The sequence below is a fragment of the Lathamus discolor genome, chromosome 5 (genome assembly GCF_037157495.1).
Source record: "Lathamus discolor isolate bLatDis1 chromosome 5, bLatDis1.hap1, whole genome shotgun sequence".
NCBI classification, from domain to species: Eukaryota; Metazoa; Chordata; class Aves; order Psittaciformes; family Psittacidae; genus Lathamus; species Lathamus discolor.
The window spans coordinates 63,439,250-63,460,913 of record NC_088888.1 but is presented as its reverse complement, the minus strand read 5'-3'; the positions used below and the strand labels follow the sequence as shown (position 1 = coordinate 63,460,913).

Sequence of the window (21,664 nt, the reverse complement as noted above, 5' to 3'; positions counted from 1 at the left end):
AAATATAACTGAAAAGCTCATGTGTCAAGATAAGGACAGGGGCATCATTCACCAATTACTGCCACAGGCAAAACAGACTGGACTCAGGAAAATTAATTATTACCAATCAAATCAGAGTAGGTTAAGCAAACCTTGAAACACCTTCCCCTCCTCCCTCCCTCCTTCCCAAGCTCAACTTCACTCCCAATTTCTCTACCTCCTCCCCTGCAGTGGCACAGGGGGACAGGGAATGAGGGTTGTCACCAGTTCACCACAGGCTGTCTCTGCCGCTCCTTCCTCCTCAGGAGGAGGACTCCTCGCACTCTTCCCCTGCTTCAGCGTGGAGTCCCTCCCGCTGCAGACAGTGCTCCGTGAACTTCTCCAACATGAGTCTTTCCCATGGGCTGCAGTTCTTCATGAACTGCTCCAGTGTGGGTCCCTTTCATGGGGTGCAGTCCTTCCGGAAAAGGCTGCTCCAGCATGGGCTCCTCTCTCCAGGGGTCCACTGATCCTGCCAGAAGCCTGTTCCAGCTTGCTGTGGGGTCACAGCCTCTTTTGGGCATCTGCCTGCTGTAGAGTGGGGTCCTCCATGGACCTTCATGGGCTGCAGGGGACAGCCTGCCTCACCATGGTCTGCACCAGAGGCTGCAGGGGAATCTGGCTCCTCGAGCAGCTCCTGCCCTCCTTCTGCACTGATCTTGGGGTCTGCAGGGCTGTTGCTCTCACGTATTCTCCCTCCTCTCTCCTGACAGCTGCTTGTGTTGCACAGGGTTGTTTTTTTCTCTCCTTTCTTAACTCTGTTACCCTAGAGGCCCTACCACTGTCACTGACTGGTTTGGCCTTGACCAGCAAGTGGGTTGGTGTTGGAGCTGGCTGCCGTTGGCCCTGTCAGACACAGGAGAAGCTTCTGTCAGCTTCTCACAGAAGCCACCCCTGTACCCAACTACCAGAACGTTGCCATGCAAACCCAGTGCAGACTTGTATATCACATTCGGAAAAGTGATACTGTTATTTTATACTTGAAATAATTTCAGTTGGAAGTCTCCACTGATGGCCCTATGAACAGCAGCACAGCAGTGTTCTGTGGACCTGAGACAGACTGTGCTCCTTGCAGAGATACGAATGTGGCTATGAACAACCAGATGTAAATGCTATCTTGCATGGTTATTTGCTTGTACCTATGTTCTTTTTTTCTAATGTGTACATCCCCTCCCGCAGGTTATCCTCACCTGCAGTTGTGCCCACACCATGGCAGCCAGTGCCAGGAGAAACAAGACTAGGCTGCTGCAGTTGATATGCAATGTCTGTTTTGTTCTAGCATATATTTCTGCTCTGAACAACATGGAAAACAAGACAAAAAGATCCAGGTTCGAATTATCTTTTCGTGAGGCTTAAAATTCCCAGTGGGAGCGGTGTATCACGGGACTGTAGCTGCTTGCAGCATGCGAGCTCAGGTGTTGACTGCCCCACTGCTACCGGACCTAAAGTGCCGTTCAGAGCGGGCAGGCGGTGCAAAACGGGACAAAAAACCCCAAAACCACCTGAGGTGGGACAGCGCCAGCACGCGCGGCGCCGCCGCTACCTCCCCACCCATGGGCCTGTCTCCACGGTAACGGCAGTGGGCGGGGCCCCGGCCGGCGGCGCAGAGTACGCCGGGAGCTGTAGTTCCCCCCTCGCCGCCATGCGAGGGGGCGGGGCTGGGGCTGTCGCTTGCCGCGGCCGTTGTTGCTGCCGTCGCGGCGCGGCGAGTCATGGCGGGCGCCGAGCGGAAGAAGCACGTTCGGTTTGCTGCACCGGGACACGCGGCGGCGGCGGCAGCAACGGCAGCGGGGCCGCGCTTCCCCGCCGCGCCGCGCGCGGAGGTGACCGTGGTCGGCGGCGGCTGGCGGTGCGGCCGGGGCGGGGACGGAGCGGTGCTGCGGTGGTGCATCTCCGGCGCGCTGTGTGCGGCCTTTCTGGGGCTGGTGAGCGCGGGGGGAGCGGGTGGGCGGGCGGCCCCCGGCACCTGCGGCTCGGTCTCCGCCCGCTCGGCCCAGGACGGGAGGAGGGAAGGGGGTGTGCGAGGTCACCCCCGTCCGAATGTGTTGCAGGGGATGAGCATAGCGGTGCTGGGGCCCACGTTCCAAAACCTGGCCGCTAACGTCCACAAGAACGTCAGCGACATCTACTACATCTTCGTGGGCCGGTCTCTGGGCTACCTGGGCGGGTCGGTGCTGGGCGGGCTGCTCTTCGACTGCATGAACGCCCCCCTCCTTCTCGGTGAGTGCCAGCCGCCGACAAAACCTGCCCCCCCCCAGCCCCGGCCGGAACCCTTGGGACGGGTTTGCCCTCTCCCTCCTCGCGCTGCCTCAGGGGCAGACGCGGCGTCGAGACGGGACACTGGGCCCCGGGGCGTGAGGCGCCGCTCCCCATAGCGAGCCGCACTTCCGCTGTTGCTCGCTGTCCCGACGGTCTGCTGGGTTCGTTTGTCCGACGTGTGTCCGGGCAGCGCAGCTGGGCAGCAGGGGTTCCAAGTGGCTGGGCTCACTGGGCATAGTCATTGCGGTAACTGTTATGAACTCACAAAACCTGTTTGGATTGACCAGAAGGTGCAGAAAGAGTACAATTGGCTTAACTTTTACCCTTCATATCAAATAACAGGCTTAGTATAGATCCTCTTGGGATATACAGATTTCTATAACGTCACTCTGTGAAATGCATGAACAAAATGGGGAAGCTGGGCTTTGCCTTTCACATGCACACACCAGAGACCTCAAGCAGTCATGCTGAGGCATGGGGGGAGCTTTGTAAAACCCTTCCCTTTCGGAAAGCTTGCCAGGAGTGATCAGGTTCACATATAGGACAAAAGTACTGAGATTTTGACTGGAGGGCCTTAACTGAATTAGAACTTTTGTTTAAAGTGGAAAAACATTAAATAGCACCTGTGATGGTGGAAACTTGCTGCTCAGGTGCTGCCTAGCTATGGAAACATACAAACTTCATAGGAGCCCCTACGAAGTTTTCTGGACACATGGAAACTGCCCTGCAGGAGCATGGGACTGGCTTTGCTCTGGCAATGTGGGGCTGCTCAGCTACTAGAGGCACACTCAGCATCCAGAGATAAGTTGCTTCTTTTAGAGTTGTGTTAGTGTTAGTGTCTCATTCAGGTGGAGATTTTCAGTTGCTGTGAGCACACACCTAAAATAGTGGAAGCTCTGTGTTTTTTTCCGTTCAAGTGCAGTAATGTCAGCGTTTGCCTTTGTGCTCTAAGTTAGGGACTAAAGCAGTTACTGGAGCTCTCTCTTATTCCTCTCCTTCCCATACTCTTACTCAGGGAGATTCAGACAGAGATAGGTCTTTCTATAGGACTGTGCTGTAATCACAGGAGGAGTTCAGAGGGTATGAGAAAATCCATTTTCCATTGCTAGTTTTTGAACTATGTCTCTTCTTATCCCTGTATGCCTTTTTCCTGCTGTCAGGAGCAGTCATGGCATACAATGCCCGTCTCTTCTCCCTTTCCCCTCACCCCTCTTCTTGTGTTCATCTTCCTGGCTCAGTTCTTATTTGCTCTTGTTCTAAGATACCTTTGGTCTCCTCCCTGTTCTTTATTCCGCTCCTCTAGAACACCAGTAAAGCGGGTTTCCTTCAGCCTCCTTGTGCATCTGACAAGGGCAGAGTTGCCTGTGTCTGACATGAGACTTTACCTTCCACAATGGCATTGATACACCTGTGGAAGTTAGTGTTAATTGAAATAGTTTAGTACTTGTTTCTGTTCCTCAGGTACCACATAGGATAACTGTCTGTCAGCAGCACCTGGAAGATGATTTCATCTCCTGATCTGTTCAAATTTGTTAGTACTTATGGCAAAACCACAATGAAGCAACTGAATCATCTCTGATTTTAATTGTCTGAGAACTGCTATAAGAGATTATGGCTGGTGTAGTTTACCTCCCACCTTTGAACTACTGAAACTCTGCTACTGTACAGAGAAAAAAATGAAGACATAATCTGTCAAGGAAATGTGTAGGTTCCAGTCTAGAGGCATAGAGTTGAAATAGATGACTGAGAAGTTACTTCTCTGCTCTGAGTGGGGCATCTGTGAAGCTGTGCTTAATGCACCCCATCTTTAGCTTGTTCTCTCTGTATCTTGGTATGCCAGCCTTCAAAAATGTCCTGAGATGTGTATGCTGAGTACCTGGCTAGGGCTCTAGGGCTCTGGTTATTTATTTTTACCTTTGTTAATGATGATGTTGTTTTTGTTTGGAATCACAGATTCATAGAATAGTTTGGGTTGAAAAAGACCTTAAGATCATCTAGTTGCAACCCCCCTGCCATGGGCAGGGATGCGTCACAGTGGCCCATGTCAACCAAGCCTCTGTCCAACCTGGCCTTGAGCACTGTCAGGGATGGAGCATTAACCCAAGGTCTTAATTAGATCAGTTCCCATTGATCTGTAAGTATTTGCCCCACCTAAGTATTGATTTGAAATATAATAGAGATGTCTGAACTGGTACAGGTTTTCTAAAAACCTAATACTGTATATGCAAGTTATTAATTTCAGGTTATTTTACTGTGGTGATTATAAGCATAGAATTTAACTGCTGAAATTCATTCCCAAATGGGAATGAAAACAATTTCCTTTGCTAAAAAATACTTTTTGAAATGGTACATTGTAGGTGCAGTTAATAATAGCAGAACTGATACGGTTAATGAACGGCTGCGACATTTATGAAGAGAAATTTTGTAGTTCTGTGTCTCAAAACTCCAGAAATCCTTTGGAATACATCTCTCATCTGAGAACAGAAAATAAATGAAAGTCAGCATTTGGGTGTAGAGGTTGCTTGCTGGCCAAGGTGCAATCTCTGTATAGGTTTTTACGAGTTCAGTGATTTGGGTTCTTTTGAAATAGAGCCAAATCTAATGCTCTGTATTTCTTGGAGGGAACACTTCATACTGTCCAAGGCCACATTTTGCTTCTTTTGTGGTAAAGTAACATTTCTTGATAAGAAATTTGCAGAAGATACTGAAATAGCCTTTATAAATCAGAAGCTTGCAGAGGACTTGTTAGTGTTGTAGCAGCAGATGCTGTTCCTTTTGCAAATAAAGCTGTAGCAAAACAGGTTTTTCATGCAGTGCTTAGATTGTGTTGAAATTCCTGTTTTTTCCAAGAGAAAAATTACTCTTCTGAACTCTCTCAGCTGCTCTGCTAATCAGGAATTGAGGTAGCTGGGTTACATCACTTCTTAAGATTATCTGTAACTTTAAAAATTATGAGTTTATTTGTATTTCTTGGGTTTCTGTATGTTTTGTAGTTTAAATGGAAACTCTGGGTGTTTTGTGTTTTGTTTTGTTTTTTTTTTTTAACCATTCCAGCATTATCCATGTTTGGAACAACCGTTGGTCTGTATGGGATACCCTGGTGTAAGAAATCCCTGCTGCTAACTGTCTTGATGTCAGTTATTGGAGCTTCCATGGGAATTCTAGACACAGGTAAGGGACCGTGTGGTCTGACAGTTCCTTCACCGCACTCGTTAGAAACTTCAAGCTTAACAAAACCGTTGCTGGTATTTCATGTGACATGTCTTAAATTAAAAGAAGGAGCTGTTTTACTTGGCTGGGATTCTTGGATTATTCTAATCCCAAGACTTTAACAGTGTTTGTGTCTTTGTAACTGATGTGGAAGCTGAGTACCTCCTGCTTCCCGGAGATCAGTACACATTTCAGTGTGCAGTTATGGGCATAAGAGAAAGTGTCAGGTGCTCTTTAAGCAGTGTTTGCTTTAAATTACTCACCTACAGGAAGCTGGATGTGTCACGGGTCATTAGCTTTAGCTGGAGGTATGATAGTCCTGTGCAAGCAGGCCCTGGGTGTTTGAGATTCTCACAGTTGCTGTGTTGGAAAGTTGCCCACCTACACCTGGGTAGGCGGCATTTGGGGATTCACAGGGGACGGGTACTGCCATAGGTGGCATCCATCTCCCTGAATTAAGGAATATTTACTGCCCTTGGCCAGCCTCACTTAAGTGTTTGGGAATACATATTTATTGTATCCCTCAAACTGAAAGTATGTGCATACTGCATATAGCCTGGGGAAAAAAATCCCTCACTTCTGTTGGAAACCTGCTCAAACCCAATTTCTTAGTAGAGATTCCCTATGGAGGAAGATGTACTGGTAAAGTGTAGAGTAAATGTCTACAGGTGTGGCTGGAAAGGTCAGTTGTGCCAGAGACATGACAAAGAAACTCCTACAGGAATTACTTCATTGGACATGTCTTAGGATGGGTTAGTGATGGCTGGCAGTTTGGATCAGGAGGCAAGGCCACCTCAAGAGACTTAAGCACGCTTAGAGACGTATGGGTGACGCTGGTGGGCTTGCAGACAGAGATCAGGAAACAGCCAAGAATACGCTGGCAGCGGCATGCTGGGGAGTTGCTATAGAATGTGGAGCTGCAGCAGGCAGTGCTCACCTGGCACCTCAGCAGTGCTCTGCCAGCAGCGTGCTGGCTCGCCTGGCTTCCTGAGGGAGCCTGTGGTTACCAGCCAGCAAAGTACTGCTGGGTCTGGTTGACCACTTTGAGGGCAGGCTTATTTTTGAGAAAGAGATGGCTGGTGTATTATCGTAGCTATCCACACAGCTCTGGAAGCATCCCAGCCTGGTTTTGGTGCCTTCGCTGGTAGGCAATACAGAGGAGCGATGGCTGCACATGTGAGCCATCTGCTGTAACTGTGTGGAGTTTGAGGGAACTGTGTTAGCAGTAAAGAGAACATGATACAGAATCCAGCAGTGAAAAAGATGGTTTTGCATGGCACAGGTTACGCTAAATAACCTGAGTGCAGAGGTGTACTTGCTGCCTCTGGCAGGATCATTGTACATGGCACTTGGTTTAAAAATCCTTCATATGGGAAAATCTTGTCAGGCAATTGTAAAAATGCCTCCAGTGGGTGGATGTGCTGTTTGGATGTCAGAGCCCTGAGGCAGGGAGGCTTCCCAATCTCAGCAGAAATAGCAGGAGAAACTCAGAGCAAGGCAGTAGAGTGTAACTGAATTAATTAATTTGCAAGAGTGCTGCTGTATGATTACTATTTTCCTGTGTTCTTCTCAGGAACTAATTAAAAACATCTGAGACCTTATTCTCTAGCATTACTGTTATCTGAGGGTGTTGTAGTTTGGTCTTTGCAGCGTTATAATTGTAAACCTTTCTGCTTCTGGAAAGTCATTTGAGTGCACTTGGGGTAGTCCCAGCCCCTCAGAATCAAGTGATTCTCGATGTTTCCTGGGATGTTGCTTAATGAGGACTCTGGTTTTTCACCTTGTGCATTGTGGCTTTTAATACTTACATAAATGAGAAGCAGTTAAATTGCTCTTTTGAAAACATGCTGAAAAGTGCTGCAGATTGTCAAGTAGGGTAATTAGAATCATAGAATGGTTTAGGTTGGAAAAGATCTTTGAGACCATCGGGTCCAGTTGTTAAACCAGCACTGCCAAGTCCACCACTGAACTAATATCCCTTAACACCACATCTGCACATCTTCTAAATCCCTCCAGGGAGGGTGATGCTGCCACTGCCTGGGCAGCCTGTTCCCTTTCGGTGAAGAAACCCTTTTGGTAAAGAAATTTTTCTTAATATCCAATCTAAGCCTCCCCTGGCACAACATTAAATACAGCCATGGCAGCTGGAATGAGCCGTGCAATGGCTTCTTGTTTTGACTGCTGTGAATTCCCTCCTAAAGCTCAAACTCTTACATGGGTTTAAGGTGCTTAGAGGCAGAATTTCAGTTAACTACAGTTTTGCATATTGTATTTGCTAAACCTGCTGTTATTGCACATTGCAACTCTAGGTTATGGTTTGATTTGTTTTGTCTTTCTTTAAAACAATATCTGTTTCCAGACTAAAAGGACTGAATCCTCCTCTTTGATCTGCAGGTGGCAATGTACTGGCACTGAACACATGGGGAGCAGAGGCTGGTCCTCATATGCAAGCCTTGCACTTCAGTTTTGCTGTCGGTGCTTTTGTGGCTCCGATCCTGGCTAAAATGGCCCTGGGAGGCTCCGACTCTAAAGACTTTGCAGTTGCTGAAAAGACAAACCAGTCTGTGCTGAGGTCTGTGCCGACAACATCGGCTGCATCAGCTATGTCAGCACTGAAACACCGTCTTGGTACAGATTTTCAGTGGTCCTATGTTGTCATAGGCACCTATCTTCTGTTAGTCTCTTTCTTCTTTTTTATCTTGTATTCAAAGGGCAGCTCAGCTCGGGACAAATCCAAGGCCTCTCTGCAGAAGTGCGTGTTTGCCAAATACCACTCTGCACTTATCAGTCTCCTGTTTGTGTTCTTCTTCTGCTATGTGGGAGCAGAGGTCACGTATGGCTCCTACATATTTACTTATGCAAAAGTCTTTGCTGAGATGAAAGAAAATGAAGCGGCTGCTTTGAATTCTGTCTTCTGGGGCGCATTTGCCGCTTGCAGAGGAGTGGCGATATTCTGTGCTGCTTGCTTGTACCCTGGCATCATGATCCTGGTGAGTATCGTAGGCTCTGCTGTCTCCTCTTCATGCTTGGCCTTCTTTGCGAGGTCCCCAGCCTTGCTCTGGGTTGGAACTGCTGTGTATGGAGCATCAATGGCCACCATCTTTCCCAGCGGCATTTCCTGGATAGAGCAGTACACGGTGGTGCAAGGGAAATCGGCTTCTCTGTTTGTGACTGGTGCCGCGCTGGGCGAGATGTGCATCCCTGCCGTGGTGGGCTATCTTCAGGGCAGGTTTCACCATGTCCCTGTGATTATGTACACCGCCTTGGTAACATCTGCAGTCACTGTGGTGCTCTTCCCTCTCATGTACAAATTGGCCAACTCTCCCAGAGAGAGCAGCTTGAAAGAAAGGAATGAGAGTGAGGACCGGAAAGCTTTGTTGTCAAACGTGGGGCTTAATGAGGATGAAGAGGATGAGGAGGATGTGGGGGAGTGGAACGAAGCAGACTTTGAGGTAATAGAAATGAATGACACGCTGAGAAACTCTGTGATAGAGACCTCCCGTAAGATACCCGGGGACTCTCCAGCCGAAGTCTCTCTCCAGCCCCGGCTGGACAATGTGTTGTGTGATTCTCCTGTGGTTGCTGGTGGCTCCCCTGGGAGGAAAAATGTGAACACTGACCGGGAGAAGAACGACTGAAGTGAAAGGTGACTGTTTTTAAAGAGAAATGGAACTGAATTGCAGCTATTCTTGTAGACTGCTTCAAGACTCCTTTCACAGTGGTGCCCCGCTCAGCATGTTCATTTGTCTCTTTCATTTTCAGTCTGCATCGATGTGGCTTGGAGTGGGGAAGTCCACAATGACATGAATGGGGTGATGACATAAAATGTAGAGACTATGCCAAAAATGTTAAAACATAAAGAGATGTTTTCTAAATGTGAGGCATGTATTGAAGTAGTGCATGCTGGATTAAGAACTAGCAAGGAAAGGAGACTGCTCACACCACTCAGGTTTTTTGGGGTGGTTTCAGAGGTGCTCGGTTCCTGGTCACAAAACATTTGCATGAGAGAGGAGAGAAATGCATTACTTGTGACGCTGAACCTTCTTACCTTGTGACAGGGGAATGTTTCTACTGCATTGAAAGTTTGTGCATGACGTAAACCAGGCAATCAACTCAAATTTCAGGCTGCAAACTGGCTAACCTGTTGGCAAAGGATGTACTTTCCTGGTTCTGTTACTAAGACGGTGAAACCCCCCTGAAAACCAGTTGTCAGGAGCAGAGAAGTATGCCTTTGGGTCATTTAAAAGTGCAGCATGGGAAGGGAGACAAAATGGGTCCTATTAATCACTGTAATGTGCAATTCTGATGTACTCGTTAAACAGTAGTGACAAATCTCAATAGTCTGAAGTACTTGGGACTGCCACTGGAATCAACCAGTGTATGAAGATGATAAAATCATCTGTATAAGCAGATTACTTAATAGATGGTATTGAGATAGGGATGTGGTATTTTAAGCCAGTTGTTGAAATTAAGGTTCTAATAACTTCTCTGACTTCCTGTGCCAAGACTTTATCAAGGGACGTGTTAAAATGAGAACTGGAGGCTGAGGGAATTCTTGATGGGAGGATCCTTCTGGGTTGTCCTGTACCATGATTCCTCACCCCGTTCCAGTTTGGATTTTGTTTCTTTGAGTGGTGATTTACAGGTGGACACTTCCTAGCGGAGCAGCAGCGGGAGTCTGTGAGCAGGGAGATCCCGGTGGTGAGCCCCTACCAGGAGGAGAAGAAACTGCAGCAGCTCATGGCAGACTGCCTCTGAACAGTCTATTTGTCTACTTGAAGCTCTCTACATTTGCTGGTTGAGTATTGTTTTTTTTTAAGGCAGTGTGATCAGAATGTGCTCATGTTTAGGGTCTTTTTGACTTTTAATAGTATTTTTCTTGCTAAAAAGTTTCACTTATTAATGAAGGAGCTGTAGGTGTAACAGCACAGGACTGCAGGTATTCTGTGTACTTACAGGTCTGGTTTCCTTCCCTCTCTCATCTCCTGAGTGTGCAACCTGGAATCTTGCGGCTTTTTCCTCTCTTTCTGTTTGTAAGAAACAGGAATCAACTTGTAGTGAAAATGCACAATTGTTTTGCATCTTGCCGTGTCGCAGGCCCTCCCTCTCCCTCTGCTATGGGCACTGAAATGCCCTTGTGTTTTTTCCCAGTTTCCCTTTTACCTTGTGTGTTTATATGCACTTCTGTGGCATCTTACCCAGTGCAGTGCATGAACCTGCACTGTAAAATAAGGCTTTGTTTCACTTCTTAGGCTCTTCTTTGTTTAAACTAATGGTAAATGCTTTTAAGTGTAAGGCCATCTCCTGGCCCTGGTACATGCAAGACCATTTGTTCAACAGAAGTAAGTCTGTGTCACCCTGTGTCTTTTGTTTTATATGACAGCAAATGGCACAGGGAGCGATTACACAAGTGCAATGAAGCCTCAGTGGCTTCAACTTTTTCCCCTTTTTTCTGCTGCAGTAACTGCTTTGTGTGTAGAAAATGGGAGGTATTACCTGATGGTAAGTACACGTCCCTCTGGTGCATGGGGAGGAATGTGAACTGCTCCTGCTCTGCTTTTTGGGGTAGTTTCTGGCTTGCCATGAGGGCAGAGGCCTCCTCTGGCAGAGGCTGCTGACTTTGGTGCAGGACAGACAACACGAGATACAGAAACGGGTCCGTGGCAGCTCCCTGCTGCCACTGCAATCCACAGGCTATATCTGAATTGACAGCGATGTAAAATTTTCCCTGTACCTGAGACCATGTTGCCAGAAGGAAGTTAGTTTGAGAGACACACCTGGCAACCAGGAAGATCTTAAATAATCCATGCACTAGTTTTTGGAATGAAATTCCAAACTGGAATGTCCTGCACATAAGATTGTTCTCAGGGATAATTTACACATCTTCCATAATCACGTACTAAAAAGAACCAGAAAATTAAATTAAAGCTGCATTGGGAAATACACGCTGTAACCTCTTTGAACCTTACCCAGTTACTGCATGTTTTTCTGACTGTCTTCCCAACCAATACAAAAATACTGTGCAAAACAAGGATTTTGGGTTTTTTTTTAATTATTTATTTTTATTAACCTCTAATTTATTTGAATTCATCCCCATTTTCCTTCCTCCCAGAAGCAGGAAGCCTGTATAGTAGGCTTGGAGCAACAGCCTGGAATGTTGAGGCAAGAGCAGCCTTTTGCCCAAAGTTTTAAGGATCCAAAAAAGCACCAAAAAGGAAGAGAGTTGAATTACCTTGACTGGTACCATGCAGCATCATGTCAGATTGGTATACGGAGGCCTTTGTCTGGATGATGTCTAAATTTTGGGCCATCTTAGCAAGCACTTAGAGCCTTCACTGTCTTAATTCTGGCCTCAGACCTGAAATGGAATATACTTCTAGGACTTTTCTCCTTGTCCCCTAGCAGCTGACTCTCAATAGCAGGGGCTGCCCTGTAATGACAATGGAATGTTTAAAGCAGTGTAAGATTAAACGAGATCTAGGACATTTTTAGTTGTGAGCCCAACTCACAGCAGTTCAGACATCCTTGATGGTCAAGGCTGTAGCTTTCCTAGTTTGTGGATTTTGGTATTCCGCAAGGCTTGTTTTCAGACACTGAATGTTAGTTTTCACATGTTTAGATTTCTGTCCAAAGTAAATTTTATCCTGGCATATAGAGGTAGAGTGAGGATCTGTTTACAGTGTGGCTCTAGTTATGGTGTCTTTTACATTACAGATCCTCTAGAAAACTTAAACACTTCCAACTTACACATTATTCTGGCCTGAACTAACTTGAAGCAAACTCTATTAACTTCACCCTTCCCTTGCTTATGCTAGGGAAGTCATCTCTCTGTTGAGGACAAGAGCTGTGGTTCATGGACTAGAAATGTGAATTTAGTAAGGAAGACTCCTGTTTTCCGTCCATAAACCCAGGAGTGGGTTGAAGATGAGCATGTGCCCATTTGCTCCAGGGTAGAAGGTAAAACGTGCAGCTAAGTGTCCTTTTGTTGGTTTGTGTTACTTTTGTTTTTCTCCAAGGCACTGCCGTATGGTTAGTCCTGGCACTTGCACTTTGATTCTGCACATGAGCAAATGCTGGAATGCAAGAGCAGGCAGAGTTTTGTGCCTTGATTTTACGTTTTTTTTTTTAGTTACTTTGCATAAAAATGCATTGCAGTCTGTGGCTGTTTTAGGTTTTACGCTGCTTGGTGGGGGTTTACGTTGTATGGTGTGCTGTGAAATTTAATAGGCTGACTTGTATCCTGAATGTAATAAATTCTTAACAGGAGAAGACACTCAGGTTCCATGATGTCAATAAAGTTTTGTTCTATTTTTCAAAGTTACTCTGGACTTCTAGATTTGAAACTGACTCCTGTTGTGACTACAGGAAAACTGGCACCGCTTCTCTTTGGATGTGGGGAAGGGCGCCAAGAGATGATACTGAGGTTTCAGATCCCAAAGCTTAAGCTGGATTTGTCACATACTTGAGCAGTCTGGGTTTTGTGACTGTTTGTGGGCCAACCAAAGGCAACAGAGGTGGCTACAGCTGAGGGTAAATATAAAAAGCCATGTAATTTTTACCATATCATTTTATTCAACTTTAATATGGTTTCCATTATTAACTTCTAAAACAAAATGATTTCCAGTTTAGAAAACAATGCACTGACCACATAATTCCTTTTCCATTTTATACAGTTATACAAATATTCTAAATACACATTTTGTCAAGATGGTGGCAAATAAGATTTAACTGTACAGTACATAAGGAAAGAAAATATTTTAAGCATATTTAGAAGCAATAGAAATGTCTATACAAAACAAGCAAAAATGGAATAAAATTTTATATTTAAAGTATTGCAACAGTCCCACAGGTTTGTAACAAAATGTCTTTGCACGGTTCCTCACAATGCCCCATTAATAGCTAAAGCAAGACAGCAATTCTTAGAAAAAAATGTTTCAAAATGCTACACATGATACTACTGCCTGCACAGTCTGATCAAAATAACCATCTACTTGGAATCAAGCAAAACTCAGGAGGAGATATACCAACCAACTTTAAAATTATCTGTATAAAAGTCATTGCACATTATTTTACTCAGTTGTTTGAAAAGTAAAAAAGTGTATTTACAAAATATTTCGCAGACAAAATTATAAAGTGAATGGATAATATCGAAGTAACACGTCTTGATACTGACAGTTCAAGAACACACACGAATGGTTGTATCGGTTCAAGAGGTTTTCAGTACTCCTTCCTCCAGGAAGTAAACTTGACTTCTACTTGGAAATGGATTTACAAGATGTTACACATAGCTATTTATTTCAACATCAGCATTAGAAAACAGTATGTTAGAAACATGAAAGAAGGAAGAAATTTGTACATCTTAAAAAGTGAGCTGTTCGTAGGTCAACAAGTGTTTGTTGGTTTTTAATTTAGTTAGGGTAAGCGTTCATTATTCTTCAGATAATAAACAGGTAAAATGGCAATCCTGGACTAGATGAGAATTGAAAAGCACCATGCACAATAGTCTTAGTGTGGTAAACACTGAAGGGAAAAAAAAGTAGCACCTGGAATCCTGTAACACAGCTTGTTTAAAACTGGTCGAGCAGCTGGCGAAGATACGGTGCCTTAGACAGTTCTCTGCTGACTCTGGAGAGCTTGAAGAGTACGGGACAGTTGAGGGAGACACACTGGATCTGTCGATCAAAGCAGCCTGTACAGTTCTTGCATATCTAGATTGCATGTCAAAAAGCAAAACAGATTATTGCAAACTTGGAACAACGAAGGTATAAATCACTTGTGAAGTTCTCAGCACTAACTGACAGTGGAAGAGGGCAACCCCACCAGCACCAACCTTTACCCAACACAGAGGGCTCCAGAGCAGCTCTGCTCTGGGTGTGGAGCCTCTCCTGCAGCTGCCTTGTTCCGCCGGTGCCAGTGCTGGGCTGGCATCACCCACCCCGTGCTGGGCAGCAGAGCTAAGCAGCTCAGGTCTCAATCCTGCTCAAGGAGTTCTACTCGGATGTGGTGGCATGTGTTAAAATACCATAAATGAGTGGATTAACTGGGGCAGTGTATTATATCCATGATACATTTGTCCTGTAGAAAAGTTTGCTACTGAAACAAGACAGAACTGTCAGTCTGCAGTTATACACAGGAAAGGGACTGGATAAACTACTGTTTCAAGTTAAGCTTCCGGGTTAATCAATCCCAAGACAGAATGCACAGGGTACACAGGTTCCACTGCTCTCCTCCTTCACAGATATTCCTCAATGTAGTTAATGCTGCTTGAAAGTACTTTTAACATGATATACCCGATGGTATCAAACAGCAGCAGGCACAGGGTTTCCAAAGGTAGCTGCCTTCAGGAAACTAAAGGCCCCTCTTCGCTATTTTATTTTTATTCCTTTCCAGCATCTGCCACCTCTGATGGTTCTTCCAAAAACTCAGCAGGTTGCTTCCGGCCACACTCGTGTTTTGTAACACCAAAACGTCACACAGCGTTACTGCACCACTTGCACCGTTTCAACAACAAATCAAAATCTTAGCCCTTTGCTTTTAAAATTGGTTCCTTCTTTCCACGTTAAAACTATCTGGGTACCAGCAACCCTCTTGGCCAGATCTGTACCAGCACCGAATCCCTGTGGCCTGTAAATTCACACTGACAGCAGCTGGAGAGGAGCCACCCTGCTCAGCCATGTCCCACACATGGCACCTCGGAGGATACCAGGTCTCTGACCTGCAACCGTGACCAATAGGAATGGGATTTAAACCATTTGTTCAGGAGCAGGATTTAAACCATTTGTTCCAGGTTTGTAAGCACTAGAAGAACCTCAGAAACAAGCCCACCCTCATTCTGTTGGAAGGCTGTGGCTGGTTTGAATGCAAGGGACCACCTAAAATGGTACTTGAGATGCTTTCTAAATTCAGTTTGTGTAGAGGGGAAAAGTCTCTGGCCTTTATCTGTGGCACATAGTTTTTAAGTGTGTTTTAAACTAATGTACCATTCAGTGTTGTAGTATCAGTTTTCTGCTGGCTCCGGCATGTCTATGATGTAGTAGGGCCAAGAATGTAAACTGTGAAGGATATATACATCTTCATATTAAAATGAGACAGACACTCTTAGAAAGGCTGAGTCATCACATGCTGACTACAACATCGATCCAGGCGTTGCCAACTCGTTGGGTGTTGCAGAGACAAAAGACTGTTCTGATGAGACCACTGACCCTTCCATGGGGCTGGCCCCATCTGCCTAGGTCTGATTTATTCCAGAACTAAAGCTATGTAAAAGGTTCAGAGTACCACAGAAGACTGCAGAACAGGCATCACCTTCCTCTATTGCCATTTACAATGCAGGTCACAGCAAATGTTACAAAATACACACTCGCTAATGCAGTATTTATGACTAGTGAACAGTAATGGTTTTCTAGCAACAGAACCCCATGGGAACCTATCAAATCAATGCCTACACTATAGGAACATTCATATCCCTGCAATTCAGACAAGTCTTGAACATGGTTCACATGCTACTGCTAAAAAAACATTGTAACAAATATTAATGATAAGCTACAACAGTAGGAAAATGAGGTGAGGACAGACACCTTTCTGCGAGGGGAGGCACTGTGCTCTGCTAGAATATACTGGTGAGCGCAGTGAGCCATCCTCTGCATTGACTTATAGCTCAGGGGGCAAAAACAGTAACAGCTTGGAAAATTCCCGAGAGGAAAGATAACAAAGAAAACCCCCAAGCTAAAACACATCCATATTAAAAACATAAATAAATGCATTTCTCGGGATAATGTTTTTGTTCCTATAACATCGTCAGTTATTTTAATGCAAAAAAGGTGACTCTCACACTTTTAACAACTCTCCATCACTGTCATTATCAAAAGGCACCTACAAACTATTCTATGATTTTAAACCATGTAAGAGACCACAGAACAAAACAGAAAAGCATCTTTTTTTTCTGATCTCACCTCCCTTTTGCCTTCAGTTTTATGCAAAGCTAAGGAGAGGAACAGCTGCTATGCTGCCTTCAACAGCAATGGGAAAAAGCAAACAAGCTGCAACACGTTTATAGCACCCAGACTGTGCTTCCCATTTCAGCTGGGGGCATTCAGTAACAGGCTGCTTTGAAATTTCAGCCCGTCTTTGGCTGACAGACATCTGACAGTGCTTTAATCGTACCTTGACCAGCTGTTCCTGCTTACGCTCCAGCTCTCGGATTTCTTGGTTGAGAATCACTGCCACATGCTGTGGCTGGCTTCTGCATTTATTACAGATCCCATACTGGGTCAGTTCATCGCACACAGGACAGTGTAAGGTCGTGAAATACTGGGAGATTGTGCCTTTGCGTCCTTCCAGCTCGTTGTGGGCAGCTGTGGCAGCTTTCTGAATCTTAGAAAAATAAAATTAAGAGGTAATGAACTTCAAAGAGAACAGCTCACCTTATTCCTATGTTACACAGCCTCATTTTTGTGAAAGGAGTATGGAAGTGCAACACAGCCTGCAGGGCATGGCTTCAGACACAAATCCTTAACATGGATCGCACCACCAAAGAGCGCAGCATTGCCCTGAAGTAACACACAGGGTAGAACCCACCCACACCTATTTCACAGTGAATCTCGCCAAAAAAGACAGAGTAACCAAGGAAATCCTCAGTCACATGCTAAATTCCTGGTCTCATCTCAAACTCTGGCTCTTGCAGAGTTCCTTTGTAGGTGATGATCTACTTCACATCCAAAGGTGTTCTGGATACTGCCTCCATCGAGTTTCTGTGCCCGTGTGGTCCTGGTCACAGAGCTGCCACAGAGCCCATGCTCTGATTTTTCCAGACAAAGCTCCACTGCTGCCCCCTCACCCAGGGAAGTTTGCTCTCTGCACTCACTCCTAGTGCTGCATGACTTATGCTTTGTGCTGTCGCACACTCGCTGCTTCAAACATAACCTCTGCTCGGTGCTCCCTGGCCTCGCAGAAAATCAGGGCTCTTTTCGCTATTTCAGAGCAGCTTGTTGGAGAGACTTAAGGTGAGTGTTGCAGTGCCACTGGAAAGGTAGAGAAGCAGAACTGAACTCCACCGAGGCTATATTAAAAGCATGCAATGGAGAACACGATGTACTTCTATGCTGCTGAAGTCTACACTAAGCAGAGTCACCAAACTACACAGATACAGCCTTTACCAGCCCTTTTTGTCAAGGGAATCACAGACTAAAATCCAGCTAATACATCTCTTTCTGAATCTGAGTGATTTCTTTAAACTTTTAGGAAACTCACTTTTGGAAGTAATTAGTTTACAATTTCTGGTGATACAGTTTTTTTAAGAAGTGTTCCTGCTGCTGGGGCATTACCACCTTTTCTATAAAAAAGAAAGACCTTCAGAACATCTTGGAAAAACAGAAGCGCCAACATCTGCTATAGTGAGATTTAAAACGTGGTACAGCCAAACAGATGCATATGCTAGTACTGCTAAAAAATATATGGTTATGGCAAAATACTCTTAAACTATGGAAGGGTTGGAACGTAGGTGCTGACACTGGTTAACTCTGGGCTGGTCAAAAGAACTGATTTACTAAGCAGGATCTAAGACCCAGGTCTGCATGTCTGGGCATCAAACACTGCCCTCTAAAATAACTTTTGTTGTTGCCTCATATAAAGCTCATTCCATTCAAAGTCACGATGAAACCAAACACGCGTTTGTAATCTGTTTCCGAGCACTCACCCGTGGCAGCTCGTGGTACCAGCTGAAGACGTCTATGCCAATAAGTGAGAAGATCCTTGCCAGCGGTGGCAGAATTTGTTTGGTGATATAGTAGGTAGCGTTCAGCCTCAGGTTGGGATCCTGCAGGACTTCAATGGGCCGCCTCACCAGCTGGATCAGGGGCAGGCCGGGCATGCCGTACACGATGACATAGGGCACTCGCTCCCCAACTCGTGGTTCAGAGCGACGGTCGTAAGCGAGCATTCTCCTGTTTAAAAAATAGCCATTAGAATGCACCCAGGGACAAATTCTTAGTTAATTCCTTTGCTTGTAAACTTCCCTATCTGATTATATCAGTACCTCTCCAGGAGACTGAAGTTAGTGTCTATTACGAAGCACAGGATACAGACCCATGAACAGACCCAAATGTTAAAACTTGGAACATGAGCCCTAAAGATGTCTTCTGTTTCAGGTCACTTGGGTTTGCATGCAGGTTGCTTTCTAGCTACCTCTTCCTTAAAGAAATATTTTAATGATGAGCAGCCAGGGTACTAAAAAGAGCTCAAGTACACAGAAAGCAAAGAACAATTCAATTTGAAGTAGGTACCAGTCCAGGACTTGAATGTTATTTTATTCAAAAAGCATAGCTTAATTTAAAGACCTTTTACATTAAGCAAGGTGCAAAATGTGCCAGCTCATCAATTACTGATAAACAGTATCAAGAGTACAAAATACTATCTTTTAGTAAGGTACTTTTTAAAGCCCTGTGATGTATCTAGCAGCACTGAGAGATGTCACTGTTACAGGTTTTTAACACATCTGATACCTGTGAGTGATGGGCAACCTTGGAGAGTCAAGCCCTTGGACAAAACCCAAAGCTTAAGCACCAGCAGCGAACACACCGCTGCAGAATCTTGACAAGAGCCTTTACTCTTTAACGTGCGTGGCTCTTTCAAGGACTACAAAATGGCTCTCTAGCACTATCTGAGCCTGATCTCTCTTCACATGCAGAAGAAAGTCACAGCCAACTGCTGCAACAGTATCTGAAGGAGACACCCCACTGCTACCTGTAACTTAGCAGTACAAAGGTCAAGATAAAAAATACCTACCAGTTGCACTTAATCTCCTTACCTGGTGATTTCCAGGGCTGGTACACAGGATCCAGGTCTGTAAGCTGAGCTCCCCCTATACTCTTTCGCAAAGATGAAGTCTTGTATGCTGGCCTTTCCTTCCAGTAACTTCATGCATTGATTCTGAACGTACTGTTTGATCTGACTTATGTCCCGTGTTTCAAATAGCAGCTTGATCGAACACTCAAGTATCTTTACAACCAAAGGAGAAAAGCGAGAAAAACTCATATGCTTAACTAAAAGATAATGAATTCCAAATAAATCAGTAAATTATATAGAGGTACTGACACACTGCTTAGAAAAAGTATCAGTTGTGAACTAGAATGTTAATATGACAACAGGTTGCATTCCCTTCCATGAAAAGACATTCATAAACATTACTGGACAACTTTTTCCTCAGTTTGACACATCTTTCATGACATTATCCATGCTCTGGCACTAAGACTGTTCAACAATTACAGAGGCTTTCCAGAGTATGAGAGATGTTTTTTTTCTCATCATCTAAAATACTCTACCATGACTTTCTGACCACATCAGCAAACAAAAGAACTGGGATTAAAAAGAAAAAGTGAAGTAAATCCTCCTAAGTGGTTACCATTTTTACTGGCATACATTTGTTTTGACTTGATTAGGAACAAGAGCCTTTTCTTTTTAAGCCTCCAATACACAGCTTCAAATAAACAGGTAAGGAAGTTTATTTTATGCCAGTTCTTAGCTAAACTAGATTTATGTATATGAGCTGCTTAGCAGACACAGTGTGCCCCACTCATCTTGGAGTAATACTTCCAGTTAAAGTGAACTGATCAAGAATGGTCTCCTAGAGAACTTACATGGGGCTGAGGGCTTTTTATGGGATTTTAGGGGCTGAAAGACAGTAAAGATGGAATGTGCAATTTCTTATAATGCTGTGCAAGACCTTCAATTTGTCTTTTAAATGGCTCACACCAGAAAAGCAGATGAAGTCTCAGACAACTCACAAGGACTACGAACTGTCAGAAAGGATGAACATGCAAAGAAATAATAGAATCCTCTAATTTCTTTCAGGAAGAGATGTGTGAGTATTTTACCTTGGAAACAGCAGGACAGGAGTCCCTTCGGACTGTCTCTATGCCTTTTGCGTCAAATACCGGGTCCTTCTGTTCCAGTGTTTCATACATGTAACCCACGTACCTCTTTTTAGTTTGCAGGACACATGGCAAGTAGACCTGGAATGTTAAAACAAAAGATAGCCCAATCGAGTATGTGTTGGGAGTATAAGGTGGCTCTAGATCAAGAGACTGTTAAAGGGACAGATGAGGAAGCTGGGATTCAGTGGTGTCCCATTCTTCAATCACTTCCTCTAGCTGCAAAGGGTAAGCAACCCGAAGCTCAGATGAAAAGCAACACACAGTATAACTTGTTTCGAGTACCCTTACTGTTCTGGATTGCACCTGTCAGCATTTTTAATGTAACCATATTGTCTCTCTTTCTTAAAAAGACAGTAATTTCATTTTAAACATCAGAGAAGAAAACTTCCCCAGCTAAAGTAGTGGCTTTGAACTTTCTATTTCCAAACCTCATCTAATTATGAGGTTATGAACCTAGAATCAGTCAGCATCCTGATTTGAGGAAAGCATGTTTATTAAATGCTTATGCTTGCAGAATGGTTTCCTCATGTATGGGTTTTTTGGGTCATGATCTATTTTGTTTCACCCAGCCTTTTATTTCATTCTTGATTGTGTCAGTATTCCTTGACCAGTTTTAAAAGAAACAATGGAGAACAATATTCCCAGGTTTTACACAGTGTAACACCACATCTTCCTGACTCTCCCGGAAGAGGGAGCAGCCAGTTTAGATTGCCTCAAGCTGAGGAAGGTCCTGCACACAGGTGCTCCGCTTCTTGAACAGGCATTTTCCTTTTCCTGTGCTAGGAAACCATACTAGGACAGAACTCAGTACTTTGACCCACAGGTGAATAAAAGCACCTGAGGTGAAGCACTTGGCCATCTTCTCAAGTATATCTTTGCACCTTATGTTTTTTTTCTGTCCAATTACTCCTTCAGCTTAATGATACAGATCACCTCACATCGGAAGGGTGCATGTATACTGGTCACTGAGGAAATGCTGCTGTGCCTTCCACACATATCCTGACTTTCTTGCTAATATTTTTCTGCTGTATTTTCAGTGGAAAATGGCAATTTGCTTCCAAATTCTGACTGAACCTGTTGAGTTGGGTATGTACGTGTAAGTATCTAGAGCACCTGAACTGATTGCTAATGACTGTCCATGATAAACTTCCACCAAACTTAGTATCACATAGCCATGCTCTTCTATAAAATGCTTATTGTCATTAATACTTCCTCTGAAAGCTTACTGAATGGATTTTTATGAATTT

At 44.6% G+C, this 21,664-nt stretch overlaps 2 protein-coding genes across 3 annotated transcripts in view; one reads left to right on the top strand and one right to left on the bottom strand.

The window, feature by feature from the left end:
* The first annotated feature begins 1,703 nt into the window (after positions 1-1,703).
* MFSD4B (major facilitator superfamily domain containing 4B) lies at positions 1,704-12,808 on the top strand. Of its 2 annotated transcripts, none has more exons than XM_065681067.1 (4): positions 1,704-1,841; positions 2,070-2,238; positions 5,332-5,448; positions 7,882-12,808. In XM_065681067.1, the coding sequence occupies exons 1-4, from the start codon at positions 1,731-1,733 to the stop codon at positions 9,123-9,125; spliced, it is 1,641 nt and encodes a 546-aa protein (XP_065537139.1). In that variant the 5' UTR covers positions 1,704-1,730; the 3' UTR covers positions 9,126-12,808. The 2 variants fall into 2 exon arrangements, with proteins under 2 accessions (XP_065537139.1, XP_065537138.1); XM_065681066.1 differs by having other exon boundaries at positions 1,704-1,943.
* Positions 12,809-13,036: 228 nt separating this feature from the next.
* Positions 13,037-21,664, bottom strand: part of REV3L (REV3 like, DNA directed polymerase zeta catalytic subunit) — a 122,740-nt gene continuing 114,112 nt past the window's right edge. Inside the window, exons 28-32 of the mRNA XM_065681064.1 lie at positions 20,358-20,495; positions 19,292-19,482; positions 18,182-18,428; positions 16,651-16,860; positions 13,037-14,195 (exon numbers count right to left, since the gene is read on the bottom strand). Coding sequence (XP_065537136.1) covers positions 14,055-14,195; positions 16,651-16,860; positions 18,182-18,428; positions 19,292-19,482; positions 20,358-20,495 — 927 coding nt within the window. The 3' untranslated portion in view covers positions 13,037-14,054. The remainder of the gene's footprint in view (positions 14,196-16,650; positions 16,861-18,181; positions 18,429-19,291; positions 19,483-20,357; positions 20,496-21,664) is intronic.

What these genes read in the sequence shown, in the direction of transcription:
- MFSD4B (XM_065681066.1), top strand. Translation starts at nt 1,731, where the DNA reads ATGGCGGGCGCCGAGCGGAAGAAGCACGTTCGGTTTGCTGCACCGGGA. An exon ending in GTGCGGCCTTTCTGGGGCTG is followed by an intron (nt 1,944 to 2,069) that starts GTGAGCGCGGGG and finishes AATGTGTTGCAG; the next exon opens with GGGATGAGCATAGCGGTGCT. An exon ending in GAACGCCCCCCTCCTTCTCG is followed by an intron (nt 2,239 to 5,331) that starts GTGAGTGCCAGC and finishes TAACCATTCCAG; the next exon opens with CATTATCCATGTTTGGAACA.